We start from the raw sequence: 17593 nt of genomic DNA, 5'->3' as shown, positions 1-17593 counted from the left end.
TCAATCATATGGTAATTCTATTAATTTTCTGAGGAACCGCCATACTGTTTTTCAGTGGCTGCACCAGTTTGCATTCCTTTTTTTTTTTTTTAATATTTTAATTTCTAGGAGAGAGAGAGAGAGACAGCATGAGCAGGGAAGGGTCAGAGAGAGAGGGAGTCACAGACTCTGAAACAGGCTCCAGGCTCTGAACTGGCAGTCAGCACAGAGCCTGACGTGGGGCTCGAACCCACGAACCGCGAGATCATGACCTAAGCGAAAGTCAGACGCTTAACCGACTAAGCCACCCAGGTGCCCCACCAGTTTGCATTCCTACCAGCAGTGCAAGGGGGTTCGTTTTTTCTTCAAAAAAAAATTTTTTTTTACATTTATTTATTATTGAGAGACAGAGTGCAATCAGGGGAAGGGCAGAGAGAGAAGGAGACATGGAATCCAAAGCAGGCTCCAGGCTCTGAGTAAGCTGTCAGCACAGAGCCTGCTGCGGGGCTCAAACCCAAGAACCGTGAGATCATGACCTGAGCTGAAGTCACTCAACCGACTGAGCCACCCAGGTGCCTCTGAGGGTTCCTTTTTCTCCACCTTCTCACCAACACTTGTTTCTCAGACTTTTGATTTTAGCCATTCTGACAGATGTAAGATAATATCTCATTTCCTGATGATTAGTGATGTTGAACATCTTTTCACATGTCTATTGGTGATCTTTGGAGAAATGTCTTCTTTGGAGAAATGTCTGTTCATGCCTTCTGCCCATTTTGTAATTGCCCATTATTTGCTTTTGTGGTGTTGAGTTGTATAAATTTTTATATATTTTGGATACTGACTCCTTATCAGATAGATGATTTGCAAATATCTCCTCCCATTCAGTAGGTTGTCTTTTTGTTGTTGCTTATTTCCTTTGCAGTACAGAAGCTTTTTATTATTATTTTTAATTTTAGAGAGCATAAGAAGGGGAGGAGCTATTATTTTATTGTATTATTTTTAATTATTTTAGAGAAAAAGCTTTTTATTTTGATGTAGTCCCAATAATTTTTTTTTTTTGGTGTTTATTTCACTTGCTTCAGGAACATACCTAGAAAAATGTTGCTACAGTTAATGTCAGAGAGAATATTGCCTGCACTCTCTTCAAGGACTTTATGGTTGCAGGTCCCATGTTTAGGTCTTTAATCCATATTGAATTTGTTTTTGTGTATACTGACATAAACTAGTCCAGTTTTCCTAACACCATTTGTTGAAGTGACTGTCTTGGAGCACCTGGGTGGCTCAATCAGTTAAGCACCTGACTCTTCATTTTGGCTCAGGTCATGATTTCACAGTTAACTGAGATTGGGCCCCCACATTGGGCTCTGTGTTGACAACACAGGCCCTGCCTGGGGATCTCTCTCTCTCAAAATAAATATTAAAAAAAAAAAAAAAAAAAGCCTGTCTTTTCCCCAGTGCATACTCTTGCCTCCTTTGTTGAAGACTGGCCACATAATCATGTGTTTATTTCTGGGCTATCTATTCCACTAATCTATGTGTCTATTTTTATACCAGTATTATACTGCTTGATTACTACAGCTTTGTAGTATTAAAGTTTGGGATTGTGATACCTCCTGCCTTGTTCTTCTTTCCCAAGCATGGCTTAGCTATTCAGGGCTTTTTGTGGTTCCATACAAAGTTTAATATTATTTGTTCTAGTTCTTTGAAAAATGCTGTTGATATTTGCATTGTATCTGTAGATTGCTTTGGGTAGTACAGACATTGTAATGATGTTAATTCTTCCAATCCATGAGAATGGTATATCTTTTCATTTGTTGTCATCTTCAGTTTGTTTCATCCATGTTTTACAGTTTTCAGAGTATAGGTCTTTCACCTCCTTGGTTAAATTTATCCCTTGGTATTTCATTCTTTCTGGTGCAATTACAAATGGAATTGTTTTCTTAATTTCTTTCTGCTACTTCATTATTATTACATAAAAATGTTACAGATTTCTGTATATTGATTTTGTATCCTACAACCTTATTGGATTCATGTATCAGTTCTAGTAGTACTTTCTTGGGGAGTCTTTAGGATTTTCTATATGTAATATCAGGTCAGCTACAAAAAGTGAAAGTTTTGCTTCTGTTTTACCAATCTGGATGCCTTTTATTTCTTTTTATTGTCCGATTGCTATAGCTAGGATAAGTCCTATTTTGAATGAAAGTGGTGGAAGTGGACATCACTGTCATTTTCCAGACCTTAGGGGAAAAGCTCTCAGTTTTTCACCATTAAGTATGTTGCTGTGGGTTTTTCATATATGGCCTTTATTACGTTGAGGTATGTTCCCTCAAACCTACTTTATTGAGTGTTTTTATCATGAATGGATGTTGTATTTTGTCAGATGCTTTTTCTACATTTACTGAAATGATCCATATGGTTTTTGTCCTCTCTTATGATGTTGAAGTGTTCTTTTCTGAGTCTGTATCTTTATGTTTGCACCAACACTTTCCTCCACCACTCTTTGAAATATAAATGTACTGATGTATTCCAAGCCCTTCTATTTTGCTAAATAGCAACCCAAAAACCTGGGAGTGAGTCAGAATAGGAAAGGGCACTCAAGTTTTTATAGCCCTAAGACTTCAGAGTTTCCCAGGACCAGGCCAGTAGGCTGTAAAGGCTATTGATAGGAAGTGATATTCTAGAAATAAAGACATTCACTGAGCTTTCGTTGTTCTTCCCAAACCAGACCATCTTCATGGCATTAGTATTTAAGCCTTGACATACTGACTGCAAGCAAATTTGAAGTGTTATCAGTCATTGTCCTCTTCATCCACCTGCATCCCCTGATTTGTTCTATGTCCCAGAAGGGTGCACGAGAGGAATAAACACCTTGTTAGAAACACTGAATGTATTTGGACACTGTCCTTATTCTTTCAGACTAGTGGTATTTACTGGATTTTTGTTTGTTTGTTTGTTTGTTTGTTTGTTTTGAGAGAGAGACAGGGAGACACAGAATCCAAAGCAGGCTCCAGGCTCAGAGCTATCAGCACAGAGCCTGATGTGGGCTCAGACTCTTAAACTGTGAGATCATGACCTGAGTCAAAGTCAGATGGTTAACCAACTGAGCCACCCAGGCACTCTTAGCTGTTGTAGGCCTTCTGAGGGGTATATAGTTTATGTGACATAGGAGAGGGCTAAGGGCTTATGATGTTTCAAACTTACTGGTATAGTGGCACCTCATGATTCATGGGTTTGAGTCCCGGGTCAGGCTGTGTGCTGACAGCTTGGAGCCTGAAGCCTGCCTCAGATTCTGTGTCTCCCTCTCTGTCCCTCCCCCACTCACACTCTGTCTCTCTCTCTCTCTCAAAAACAAATGAACATTAAAAGAAATTTTTTAACTTACTGGTATCTAATAGTTTACATTTATTTTGTTTAAAAACACCAACTTTTTGAAATACCTGATGTTCAGATCAAAACACTAACCCTTCTAATCAGTCTTAGAGAAAATCTTTGTTTCACTAAGCCCAGAATATCAGAGTGGAAGGGACCTTACAAAAATAGATGAAAGCTACTGATAGCTCCCCAGAAAAATGCATATATACACACATATGTTTAATTTTCTTTCATTTCCAGAGGATTCAAAGACCTTGGCATTCATGGATTCCAAATTAAGAATTCTTCATTTAGTCTCATAGCTTTACTCTACAGATAAGGATAATGAGAGCCTGAGAGAATGAGTGCTAAGTATTTCTAATAAAAGTTGTTTATAGAAAAGGGAAGCATATTGGATAGAAATTAAAATCTAAACTGATATCAGTGAGTTTAAAACATCCTTAGTCCTTAGCCTCTCCTATGTCAAAACAAGTGGCATACAGCTTTTTTCCAGTCTATCAAACGAAGACAAAGTAAAGCCTTCTACAATAATTTTGACAAAACTTACCCTTTTAATGTCAAGGATTTTCTCTTTTCCTTAAAAACTGTACTCATCTATTTCCTTAAAAAGTCTATCAATAAGTGAATCAGCTCTTGGTCTCTTGAGACTTTGAAAAATATTGAACTTTTTAAATTTTTTTAATGTTTTATTTATTCTGAGAGAGAGAGAGAGAGAGAGAGGCAGCGTGAGCAAGGGAGGGTCAGAGAGAGAGGGAGATACAGAATGTGAAGCTGGCTGTCAGCACAGAGCCCAACGCGGGGCTGGAACCCATGAACCGTGAGATCATGACCTGAGCCAAAGTCGGGCGCCCAACTGACTAAGCCATCCAGGCACCCCGAAAAATATTGAACTTATAACTAACCTTCCTCAATTTACCTGTATTTATTCTCATTCCTTAAATGGTCATATAACGCTAAGGCATATATTCAGTTTTGATATTTATGTAAGGGGCCAAATGAAGAGATCACATGAACATATAATTCTCTCATTCTCTAAAAGAAAGGCAATTTTACATATCTTGTATAGCCCTTGTTTGCTCAATAAACTGTTTTAGTTTATTAAAGTAGAATAAACACCAGAGATTTTAAACTGTCAGGGTCAGATGATGAAGTATCATAAAGAGAACAGTTTAGCCTCCACTTCAATCAAAACACATGTCACCACCATCCTGTAAGCCCCTTTCATTGTCTCTCTCCCCCAAAGTCACTTCTTCTTTTACCTACCTTTTTTACTCTACAAAAAATAGGATCCCATATTTATTTTTGTGTGACTTCCTCAATATTCTGTGTGTAAAAACTATCCATATTGTTGTGGGTCATGGCTTTACTTTGACTGCTGTATAGTATTCCTTTATACAATTTATTCATTCAGCTATTCACAGGCATTTGGATAGTTTCTATCAACTTTTTAAAAAGGCAGATGATCATCTTTGAAAGTAAAAATGTTTCCTCAGAGTCATCCTTTGACAAGTTGAGAACAGTTATGTGAGCCTCAGGAAATGTTGAGAAGAAATGGGTAAAGAAGAGAAAGAACAAAAACAAAAAACAGACAATGGTTGTAAATTAGTTTAGAAAAGGTGAAAATTATTGTTCTGTTAAGTAAATAAATTAATTTGCAGGCCATGCAGAGTGAAAATTTAATTTGGGGGGTGTTTTAGAAAGAAAAAGTCAACAGCTCAATTAATATTTTAAAAATTATATGCAATTTACTTGATCAATAAATTTACCATTTTGAAGGAAACATTAGAATTATATTCAGTAATAAAAATGTAGATTTCATTTCCAAGTTATGGATAGCTAGAAGAAAGAAAACAGAAAAAAAAGGGAGCAAAGAAGAGAACTTCATGGAGGCCAATCCAACCAAATAATTAAATTGACTAGTTTCACTTTATACTGATTAACAGTGATCACAAACCAGGGCGTGTGGTGGCTCAGTCAGTTAAGCATCAGACTCCTGACTGCGGCTCAGGTCGTGATCTCATGGTTCATGGGTTCCCGGATTTGTTCCCTCTCTCTTCCCTCCCCCCCAAAATAAAAAACTTAAAAAAAAATCACAAACCTCAAAAGGGCACTGGCTGCACTGGCTAGTAATACTTGCATGCTTCTTCAGTAACTTGCATTACCAACCTTTGAGATACATTCTTTTTCTTCTGGCACTGCCCAGTCCTACGACCCCACGGCTGATAACCCCACTTCCTAAATTGCTCCTACCTCTCACAAGTCCTCTGTTTTGTGTACTTATATATGTATATTTATTATTTTTTGTAATTTGGCAGTTTCTGCCCTCTTTTAAAGGCCATCCGCATCTCAGTAAATGCTCAAGCCAGAAGTTCAAGTACAAGTCAATCTTAATACCTTGATGCTGCTCTCTTCCTCATTCTCATAGCCATCTATGAGCAAGTTTTGATGTTTGTACCTCCAACATACTCTCAAATCCTGGTCATTCTATCTCCACTGCCACTACATTAGTCCAAGTTACCAACTTATCTTACTTGCCTGCAATGGCCTCTTAACTGGTCTGCTACTCACTTGCACTGATAAAACTCTTCACATAATAGCCAGAATGGCCTTTTAAAATGCTCATTAGGGGCACCTGGGCGGCTCAGTCAGCTAGGCGTCCGACTTTGGCTCAGGTCATGATCTCACCGTTCGTGGGTTCGAGCCCCGCATCAGGCTCTGTGCTGACTGCCAGCTCAGAACCTGGAGCCTGTTTCAGATTCTGTGTCTCCCTCTCTCTCTCTCTCAGAAATAAGTAAAACATTAAAAAAAAATTAATGTTTATTAGATCAGGTCTGTACCTTGCCTAAAAAGGTTTATTGGCATCCTGCTGCACTTAAAATCCAAACTAACATGTCACTTTCTCAACCTCATCTCATACCCTTCTTCCCTTGGCTCACTGGGCACCATAGCCTTCATTCAGTCCCCAGAAAATACTGAACTCACTACTGCCTCAGGGCCCTAGTACACACTCCCGGTATGGAGCATGCTCTTCCCATCCTCCCCATTTTCATTCTTCACAGTACTAGGTTTTTTCCCATTCTTTGGTTTGTAATAAAATGTTCCCTTCTCAGAGACACTACCTAACTATGCCAGATAAAGTAGGTAGTGACCCCTCCTTTAACCTCATTCACCATTTAACATTCTAATGTATTTAGGCATCTCAGCACAATGTTATTTTATTCACATTTTAATTGTCTGTCTTCCCCTCAGTAGGATAAGCTCTATGAAGACAGGCAGTGTTAGTCTTGCTCGCCAGTATATTCCCAGACCTGGCATAATACCTGCCACCATAATAGATGCTCAATAAATAAAGGTTCATAAAGAAATGGAAGGGAATAAGGAAGGGAGAGAGGACAAGACCACTTCTTACTCCTTCGTTGTTACCACCCAGGCGTAAGCCACCATCATCTCTCACTTACTACAGAAGCCAGACTGCCAGTGTCCTCACCTCTAAGTTGCCCTCTGCTATCCATACACAACACAGCAGAGTGATCGGTTTAAAAGACTGGGTCACTACTCTGCTTAAAGCACGTTCTCCAGCTCAGAGTAAAAGTCAAAGCCCTTACCCTAGCATACGAGTCCCGGTAGGACTGCATCCTGTTTCCTCTGACTTAGTATTTGTCCTCCCTGGCTCACGCTGCTCCAGCCACACTGACCCTTTACTGTTCTTTGTATAAGCTGGGGACACTGAGCCTCAGGAGTTTTGCCTTAGCCATTCCCTCTGTCTGCAAGGCACTTTCCCCAGATATCCTCATAACTAATTCTCTCACCCATTCCACATCTTTCCTCAATAGTCACTTCCTCTATTAGGCCATTGTATTTAAAATTGCAACCCCCTCATCCACACCTAGCCCCTTTCCCCTTATAACATTTTATATGGTCATATGTTCTCTGCCTCCTCCAATCTCCACTAGAGTATTAGCTTCATGAAGGCAGAAATCTTTGTCTTATTCACTAATGTAACCCAAGCCCTTGAACTGTGCACCGAACATAGCAAATGTTCAGTAAATATTTGTTGAATCAACTGATGAGTAAAGAATTTCAGTGAACTCTTAAAAGACACTTTTCAGTTCACAAGCAGTGTCCACACTCTGATATTTATTGCACAGCAAACCATGGCAGAAATTACTGCCTGTCTACCCCTGGAGATGCTAATAAACTATTATTTTAGTATTTGGCAAAGGGATATGGTTCTGAAGTTATTTTAGGCACAAGGTTTCTGGGCCCAGTTGACTTGACAAACATTTTCTGGATACTTATTTTATGCCAGACACTGCAATCTGCTGGGATTACAAGGCTTAAGTAAGACAAAGTCCTCCTCCTCAACAGGATCTCAGTTCATGATATACGTCAACTACACAGACATTACAGTATGGTTCATAATTATATAGAGAGGTGAAGTGCAAGTTTTCATTGCAACAAGAGAGGCCTAAGTTGTGGAGACTAAGAAAAAGAGGATAAGGAAAGCTGGTTAGAAAAGATAATACTAAGGCCACATCTTGAAGGTGGGCAGGTATTTCAGGTTACCTGAAATGAGAAAGGCACTTCAGGTTAAGGGAAACAGCCTACTTAAGGACGCCAGGTGCGTGCCTGCCCTGTGTAAAATATGATGCTAATAAAGATTTAATTTAAGGACAGGTGAATGGAGATGATGGTGAAAAGGTAGAGGTAGCAGGTCCTCAAGGGTTTTATGATTCACCTTAAGAAGTCTGGAGTTTATCCTCCAAGTAGAGGAGGTAGCTTCTGAAGGATTTGAACAGGGGTGTGACAATTACTTTGTGCAGAGGATGAATTGGAGAGGCAAAACCGTGGACACGGCAGTTAGGTGCTGTTGACAGGGTAAGAAACCATGAGAGTCTGATCAAGAACAATGAGAAGAAAGACGGAAAGGGATGGATTTAGTAAGTTTTTATTTATTCTATATCATCCTCGTCATCAAACGGATGTAGAGGATGAGAAAGAAAACTACGGTTCCGGTTTAAGCAACTGAATAGGTAAGTCACAGACAATAATCGGAAGGCAGAAAAATTTACATAAGAAATAGAAGATTTAGGAAATCATAGCATTTTATTGAATTCAAGCAGCAGGGTGTTGAGAGAGAGGAAGGCCGAGGATGGAACCCTGGGGAAACATCAGGATGGGGAGGGGAAGGCAAAAAAAGTTTAATAGAGCCCTGGAATTTGTCAACAGCCCTCTAACCGGATTTCTGATCTGCATAGACGGGAGGAGCACGCAAAAGAAGGCAAATGGTGTGAAAACAGCTTGCACCAGTTCTAGATTTCCAACACAGCACCTGGAGATCGCTACAGCAATGAAAGCCTTCAGAAGTGACAGTGTATGTTTTCTCTCATTGCTAACACTCTAGCGGCTGAGTTCTCACAAAGCCTGTGATACCTGAACGACAGGGAATGGGATGAAGATAGGCGATGTGGGAAAGGGATTCAAAAAGTTTCACAAATCATATACCATCTGTGGCTGCCCTTTTAAACAAATGGGAAGAATTACCCAACGACCTCAGTTTTACATCTGTCCCCCTTTAGGCCACCAGACCCAAAGACCGTACTGTTCCTCACCGTAAAACGTCCCAGAAAATATAACACAAGGAAACCCCACAGATTGCAGAAACTGGCCCTACAATCACGCAGCGATCCTTTCCCCTCCCCACGCCTCTCCTCTCCCAAGCACTTCCTTTCTCCCTTCCGGAAGCTAGGAGGCCCCACCTACTTCCGCAACGCGGTGCTTTAGCCAATGGTCGGCTTCCCAAGGAACGTTACCTCTGACCTCAGGGCTAATCAGAGACAGTGGGACAAACTCCTCGCGAGAGGTGAGGTTGAAGCTGCCTCCGCCATCTTGGAGATGGGAGACGGGCGATGGCTGTGGTTCTTCTGCTAATGCAAACAACAAAACGGACACATTAGTCAACCGAGTGAGGTTATCATCACTGTATCTGGTCACCAAAGCTACAGAAGAAGCGAGGGTGTCAAAGCCCAGCGCGGCGACACTGATAGCTTCTCCTGCCTGCTGGAGCGGCAGAAGTGAAGTGACTGAAAACCGGAAGGATGGTGCAGTCCTGTTCCGCCTACGGCTGCAAGAACCGGTATGATAAGGATAAGCCCGTTTCTTTCCACAAGTAAGTACCCTACGCGTCTCGCGGCGCTGGCCCCAGCTGGGGCTGGGGGCGCGCGACCGGTTAGGCTCGGGGGCGGAGCCAGGCGCGTGTCCGCGCGAGACTAATCAGGGGGGCGGGGCAGGGGCGGGGTGCGGCCGGGCCTTCGTACATCTCTCGGGCCGCAAGCGGTGGGCGTGCCCGCCTCCGGTACGAGCTCTCGTAACACCGTCCCGGGCTGCGCGTTCTCGGGGCGCGTCGCCGCGGCGACCGTTTCTCGCGCTCCAGGGTTGGAACCCGCGTGTGTGCTGTTCGCCCGCCGCTTGGGGGTGGAGTGTTCGGGACCTCGGAGCGATGTCTGACGGCCCCGCTCGGGTCGTGAGGTCTTTCAAGCCGAGAGGCATCTGGATTTCACCCCTGGGGTAATAGAGAACCTAGGTGGTAATAACGCCTTAGAAGTAAATTTGAAATAGAAACAAAAACTTTTAAAATCACTCATTTTCGTCCTTGCTGTGAATGGGAGGCCAGCATCACAGAAATTAAGGATAGGTTTTTGGCCAGGATTTCAGGGAAGGTGTCTTTACCCAGTTTCTAGGAACTAACCTTTAAGGCCCCCTAAGTTTTAAAAAAAGCTTCTGATACTGCCAGGATGCATACTTCATGTTTTTAACGCACAGTAACGATAACATGGACAATAATAATACAGGCCATAATCAAGTGTCATAATAAAGGTCAATATGAGCTCTATGGGCACCTATAGGAAGCCCTTACCTGCCCCACAACTTCCAGGGCTGTTATATCCAGAAACTGCTGCAGTTAGAATCCTAGATGGGAAAATGTTCTTTTGAAAATAGGCAGAGAAAACTGCAAAATGGAAATGACTTAGTGATAATAAGATGTCTGCAAAATGTGACACGATGGCGTTTTCATTCAGCCAACTACACATTTTATTACATTTACATTACTTTGTTTTGGGAGAATCCCCAACTTTAAATAGATGGTAGCTAAGAAATTAGAACCAGTGGTCAATTATAGGAATTATTCATAGGTAAACCATTACAAAAGCAAAATTAAGTATTCAGTTTTTGGTGGGATTCGTTTTGTTTTTAACAGGGGGTGTAGATGCATTTTTATATTTCCTATGAGAGGGACCCTATAGAAATGAGTGCTTTGCAGCATAGAAAGATCTTGAGTGTTGATGTACCACTACCACCACCACTACCCTGAGCCCCCCACCTCCAGGAAGAGATAGAACACTTAACACTTGCAGGATTTACTTCGGTATATCCTGATACTACTTACTGATTTATTGGAATTTCTGAAAGCTGATGAATTGACTTCCAGTTTTTTGGAAGTGTTGGAATAGATCAGAAGATGGTGATGCGGTTACATACAGTTTGCTCCCCACAACCCCATTTCTGATTAATGCCAAACACTGCAAGCTGCTGGGATTACAAGGCTAAGTAAAACAAAGTCCTCTTAATATGGAAGGAATCTAAAATCTAAAGGAATCTAAAAATATAGAAAACCTTTTCATTGATACTGGAAACTAATTAAGGATGGCATTCACACATCAGAAATAATTTCTTCTGGCTGTCAAACCATTGAATCAGAAGAAGGGCTGATCTGCCTCTCTTTCTTCCCTATAAAGAAAGTTTTTTGAGAGTAGATAGGAATACCTTGGCAGAATCTCATAAACAGCCGGGCATTGTATTCCTTGACACAGGAGACCCACAGTGCTGACTTTTACCAGTGATTGCTACCAGTTTATATTTCCGGAGGCCATTTCCAGCAGGATATTCTAGGATACTTCTTTTCCCAGTTTCTGCACAGTGGCCCAGTAGCAGCAACTATGCTGGGCCAAGAAAAGAACTGTCCCATGATTGGTTAGGTCTTCATGATAATAGCAGAGTCAGGCTCTCGCATAACATATGGAAGAGAAGCTGGAACATATAGTTGATACATCCTTTGGCTTCTTTCCAGTCTCCCCAGTTCACTAAATACTTGACTTGGAAAAGTAAAATCACAATAAATTTAAACTCTCCTTATTATTTATTAATGCTTTACTTTTTATGTCAAAGTAAGAGTTTCAAGTAAAATACATACTAGAGGGCGAATTTATTAATTCTCTCTTTCTGTCCCTTCCCAACTCATGCTCTCTCTGTCTCAAAAATAAACAAAAACATTTTTAAAAAAAATTTTAAAGCTGTATTTTTTTTGTTTTTAATTTTGTTTTTGAGAGAGAATATGAGCGGGGAAGGGGAAGAGATAGAAGGAGACATAGAATCTGAGGCAGGCTCCAGGCTCTGGAGCCCAACACTGGGCCCGAACTCCCTAACCTAAAGATGATGACCTGAGCCAAAGTCAGGTGTGTAACCCACTGAGCCACCCAGGCACCTCTAACAAATACTGCTTTAAAAAAAAAACAAAAAAAAACACAGGGGTGCCTCGGTGGCTCAGTCGGTTAAGCGACCGACTTCGGCTTAGGGCATGATCTCACGGTTTGTGGGTTTGAGGCCCGCGTTGGGCTCTGTGCTGACAGCTAGCTCTGAGCCTGGAGCCTGCTTTGGATTCTGTGTCTCCCTCTCTCTCTGGCTCTCCCCTGTTCACGCTGTCTCTCTCTCAGAAATAAATAATAATAATAATAATAAATTTTTAAAAAATTTTTTAAATAAAAAAAATTTTTTTTAATAAAGTAAATTAAAAAAACACACACACAAAAAGTCCATGCTGTGAGGGGTGATTTACATCACACATTAGTGGGTGGTCACTTTATTTATAGAATCTTTAAAACAAGTACATTCTTAACAAGGTGAATAAAGGCACAACTAAAAACTGTCACAAAAAAAAATGATAGCAGAGCTAGTGGTTTAATCAAATACCCCTTAGTTTGTTAACGCCAATGTAAGATCGTTCTTTTCTGAAAAGGAAAGTCTAGCTTTTCGGGCTTTTGGCTAAGATCAAGTCTAAGTAGGAAAGTCTAGATGTGGCTTTTTTTTTCTTTTAAAATAAAGTCAGAGAACTGAATTATCTCTTCTTCTTAGGTTTCCTCTTACAAGACCCAGTCTTTGTAAAAAATGGGAGGCAGCTGTCAGAAGAAAAAACTTTAAACCCACCAAGTATAGCAGTATTTGTTCTGAACACTTTACTCCAGACTGCTTTAAGAGGGAGTGCAACAACAAGTTGCTGAAAGAGAATGCAGTGCCCACGATATTTCTCTGTACTGAGCCACATGACAAGGTAATAATGTGTTTTAAAATACTGGGTTTTCTATTTATAAAATTAATTTGTTTTTATTGTGGAAAATTCAGATAAGTGTTAAGAAAATAAATGTTACCTGGAAGCCATCACTTGTAAATAACCACTGTTAACAATGATATACTATTTAAAAATACAAAATGCAGTGTATTAAACGTTAAACATCCTCACACTAAGAAAGTCAGTTCAGTTTTGTGATTTACTTGAAGATCACTTTCTACCCCTCCATGTATGTTAATAAGTTTTGGGTTTACTTTATCAGTGACAGTTCTGTTTCAAAGTATTTCCCCCTCGGTTTGAAGTGCTTAGTATATTTTAGTATATTTTATTAAATCTCACCAATCATTCTTTCTTTCTTGCATTCCATTTCTACTCCAGGTAGAAAAGTATAATTATTAAAACTTAAATTGTTTTCTGGTTTTAGAATGTTTCCATATCAAGCATTTACAAAAATCTAATGTTCTTTTTTTTTTTAATCCAAGTGTAGTTGACACATGACGATGTCATACTACTTTCAGATGTAAGCACACTAAATGGACCGATCTATGTATTATGCTGCATTCACCACAAGTGTAACTACCATCTGTCAACATACAAGGCTATTAAAATACCACTGACCATACTCCCTATGCTGTACTTTTCATCCTTGAAACTTGTTCCTTCCAAAACTGGAAGCCTGGATCTCCCCACTCCCTTCTACCCTTTTGCCCACCCCCTCCCACCCCCTCCCCTAAGGCAACCATCACTTTGTTCTCTGTATTTATGGGTCTGTTTCTGCTTTTTTGTCTGTTTTTTCATTTGTTTTGTTTTTTAGATTTCACATATAGGTGGAATCACATGGTATTTGTCTTTCTCTGAATTGTTTCACTTAGCATAATACCCTCTAGGTTCCTGCATGTTGTCACAAAATGGCAAGATCTCATTCTTTTTTATAGTGAGTAATATTCTATTGTGTATATATGTGCGTGGGTACACGTATATATTTATGTATAGGTATGTATGCAGACAACACACACAACATTTTGTCTATCCATTCATCTATTAATGGACATTTGGATTGCTTTCATATCTGGGCTATTGTAAATAATGCTGCAGTAAACATAAAGGTGCATATATCTTTTCAGATTAGTGTTTTCATTTCCTTTAAGTAAATACCCAGTACTGGAATTATTGGATCATATGATATTTCTATTTTTAAGTTTTTGAGAAAATGCCATACTGTTTTTCCACAGTAGCTGCATCAGTTTGCATTCTCACCAACATAAGGGTTCTCTTTTCTCCACACTTGTTATATCTTGTCTTTTTGATAATAGTCACTCTGGGAGATACAAAGTGATAACTCATTGTGGTTTTGATTTTCATTTCCCCGATGATTAGTGATGTTGAGCATGTGTCTGTTGGCTATCTGTATGTCTTTGGAAAATGTCTCTTCATGTTCTCTGCCCATTTTTTAATTGGATTATTTGGGTTTTTGGTGTGTTGTAGAAGGTATTTTTTTTAATACTTCATTTTTTTTTAAGTTTATTTATTTTGAGAGAGAGAGAGGGAGAACATGAGAGTGGGGGAAGGGCAGAGAGAGAGAGATTGAGAATCCGGACAGGCTCGATCTCACAAACTGTGAGATCATGACCTGAGCCGAAATCAAGAGTCAGACAGACGCTTCACCGACTGAACCACTCAGGTGCCCCTTGTGTAAGTTCTTTTTGTGTTTTGATTATTAGCTCCTTATCAGATATATCTTTTGCAAATATCCTTTCACATTTAGTAGGTTGCATTTTAATTTTATTGATGATTCCCTTCACTGTGCAAAAGCTTTTGGTTTAGTCCCAATTTTTTTTTTTTTTTTACTTTTTTTTCCCCTTGCCTGAGGAGGCATATCTAGAAAAGTGTTGCTAAGGCTGATGTCAGAGAAACTACTCCCTGTGTTTTCTTCTAGGATTTTTATGGTTTAAGACACTTAGGTCTTTGATCCATTTTGAATTTAGTTTTGTGTATGGCATAAGAAAATGGTCCAGTATCATTTTTTTTTCCCCATGTAACTGTGCAGTTTCTCCAGCACCATTTATTGAAGAGTCTGTCTTTTCCCCATTATATATTCTTACTCTTTTTGTTGTAGATTCATTGACCATATAATCATGGGTTTATTCCTGGCCTCTCTGTTCTGTTACGTTGATCAATGTGTCTGTTTTTGTGCCAGTACTGTACTGTTTTGATTACTACAGCTTTGTAGTGTATCTTGAAAACTGGTATTGTGATACCTCCTGCTTTGTTTTTTTCTCAGGCATTCTTTGCTATTTGATATTTTTTGTGGTTCCATACAAATTCTAAGATTATTTGTTCTAGTTCTATGAAAAATGCTGTTGGTATCTTCACAGGGTTTGTGTTGAGTCTGTAGGTTGCTTTGGGTTGTATGGACATTGTAACAATGTTACTTCTTCCAATCCATGAGAATGGTATATCTTTACACTTATTTGCATCATCTTCAATTTGTTTTATCGGTGTTTTATAGTTTTCAGAGTACAGGTCTTTCACTCACTTGGTTAAATTCATTCCTAGATATTTCATTCTTTTTGGTGCAATTATAAATGGAATTGTTTTCTTCATTTCTCTTTCTGCTACTTCATCGTTAGTATATAAAAACAACTGATTTCATGTATTAATTTTGTATTCTACTATTTTACTGGATTCATCTATTATTGCAGTAGTATTTTGTTGGAGTCTCTAGGGTTTTCTATATGTATTATCTTGTCAACTGCGAATAGTAGCAACTTTACTTCTTTATTTTTTAATGTTTTATTTATTTCTTAGGAGAGAGAGAGAGAGAGAGACAGCGTGAGGAGGGGAGGGTCAGAGAGAGAGGGAGTCACAGACTGAAACAGGCTCCAGGCTCTGAGCTGGCAGTCAGCACAGAGCCCGACGCGGGGCTCGAACCCACGAACCACGAGATCATGACCTAAGCGAAAGTCGGACGCTTAACCGACTAAGCCACCCAGGCGCCCCAACTTTACTTCTTTCTAACCAATTTAGATGCCTTTTGTTTTTCTTACCTGATTGCAGTGGCGAGGACTTCCAGTACTATGTTGAAGGAAAGTGGCAAGAGTGGACATCTTATCTTGTTTCTGATCTTGGAGGAAAAGCTCTGTTTTTCACCACTGAGTGTGATGTCAGCTGCGGGTTTTTCATATATGACCTTTAGTATTTTGAAGTATGTTTCCTTTTTTTTTTTAAATTAACTTATTTTGAGACAGACAGAGTGAGTGGGGGAAGGGCAGAAAGAGGGAGAAAGACTCCCAAACAGGCTCCACACTGTCAGCCCAGAGCCCAGTATGGGGTTTAAACTCATGAACTGTGAGATCATGACTTAAGCTGAGACAAAGAGATGTTTAACCAACTGAGCCACCCAGATGCCCTGAGGTATGTCCCCTCTGAAGCAACTGTATTGAGACTTTTCATCATGAGTGGATATTGAATTTTATCAAATGCTTTTTCTGTGTTTATAGAGATGATCATATAATTTTTTTTTTTTTTTTTTAAATTTTAGAGGAGAGCATGAGCCAGGGGAGAGGGGCAGAGAGAGAATCTTAAGCAGACTCCACACTCAGCACAGGGCCCAGTGCAGGGCTTGATCCCACAACCCTGGGATCATGACCTGAGCTGAAATCAAGAGTCAAGACGCTCAACCAACTGAGCCACCCAGGCACCCCTAAATGATGATATGGGTTTGTCCTTTATTTTGTTAGTGTAGTGTTTCCTGTTGATTTACGAATATCGAACCATCCTTGCATCCCTGGCATGAATCCCACTTGATCCCATTAAAAGGTGAATGATCCTTTTAATGTATTGTTGAATATTTAATGTATTGTCTAAAAGCTCATATTTTACTGAGGATTTTTGCATCTGTGTTCATCAGGAATATTGTCCTATAGTTTTCTTTTGTGGTAGTGTCTTCGGTTTTGATATCAAGATAAGGCTGGCCTCATAGAATGTATTTGGAAGCTTTTCTTTCTCTTGTATTTTTTGGAATATTTTGAGGAGAATAGGTATTAACTCTCTAAGTTTTTGATAGAAATCACCTGTGAAGCCATCTGGTCCTGGACTTTTGTCTTTTGGGAGTTTTTTGATTACCTTTTCAATTTTGTCACTAATGATTGGTCTATTCAGATTTTCTATTTTTTCTGATTTATTCTTGGAAGATTGTGTGTTTCTGGAAACACAGCTATTTCTTCCAGGTTGTCTGGTTTGTAAAAAGTCGTTCTTAAATTCCATGGGTGGATTCTTTTAAACTGTTATTTGTAGTTAACTAAACTTGAACATACTCTTCATTATTGTAGAAGGAAGACCTTCTGGAGCCACAAGAACAGCTTCCCCCGCCTCCTTTAACACCTCCCATTTCCCAGGTTGATGCTGCTATTGGATTATTAATGCCTCCCCTTCAGACCCCTGATAATCTCTCAGTTTTCTGTGACCACAACTATACTGTGGAGGATACAATGCACCAGAGAAAAAGGATTCATCAGCTAGAACAACAAGTTGAAAAACTCCGAAAGAAGCTTAAGACCGCACAACAGCGATGCAGAAGACAAGAACGACAACTTGAAAAATTAAAGGAGGTTGTTCACTTCCAGAAGGAGAAGGACGACATATCAGAGAGAGGTTATGTGATTCTACCAAATGACTACTTTGAAATCGTTGAAGTGCCAGCATAAAAAAATGATATTTGTATTGTTTTTTAATGGGGCAAAACCACACACCTTCTAGCCTATAAAGGAGTTTCATTTGAAAAAAATAACACTTGATTACTTGTATAAAAACAATTCAGAATATTTTTTTAAAAAAATA

General features: G+C 39.7%; 1 protein-coding gene and 1 long non-coding RNA gene across 2 annotated transcripts in view; one reads left to right on the top strand and one right to left on the bottom strand.

Annotated features, from left to right (window-relative positions):
• The window catches only part of LOC120234005, a 23931-nt gene extending 14205 nt beyond the window's left edge, over nt 1-9726 (bottom strand). The window contains exons 1-2 of the long non-coding RNA XR_005528961.1: nt 9669-9726; nt 9165-9275 (exon numbers count right to left, since the gene is read on the bottom strand). This is a non-coding gene — a long non-coding RNA (uncharacterized LOC120234005). The remainder of the gene's footprint in view (nt 1-9164; nt 9276-9668) is intronic.
• THAP1 (THAP domain containing 1) lies at nt 9201-17593 on the top strand. Its single transcript, XM_039235601.1, has 3 exons — nt 9201-9520; nt 12541-12736; nt 17086-17593. Exons 1-3 carry the CDS (start codon nt 9450-9452, stop codon nt 17458-17460), a joined length of 642 nt encoding a protein of 213 aa, XP_039091532.1. The 5' UTR covers nt 9201-9449; the 3' UTR covers nt 17461-17593.

Source organism: Hyaena hyaena, unplaced genomic scaffold, assembly GCF_003009895.1.
Source record: "Hyaena hyaena isolate Hyena2069 unplaced genomic scaffold, ASM300989v1 scaffold_100, whole genome shotgun sequence".
NCBI lineage: Eukaryota > Metazoa > Chordata > Mammalia > Carnivora > Hyaenidae > Hyaena > Hyaena hyaena.
This window is presented reverse-complemented; position numbering and strand designations above follow the sequence as displayed.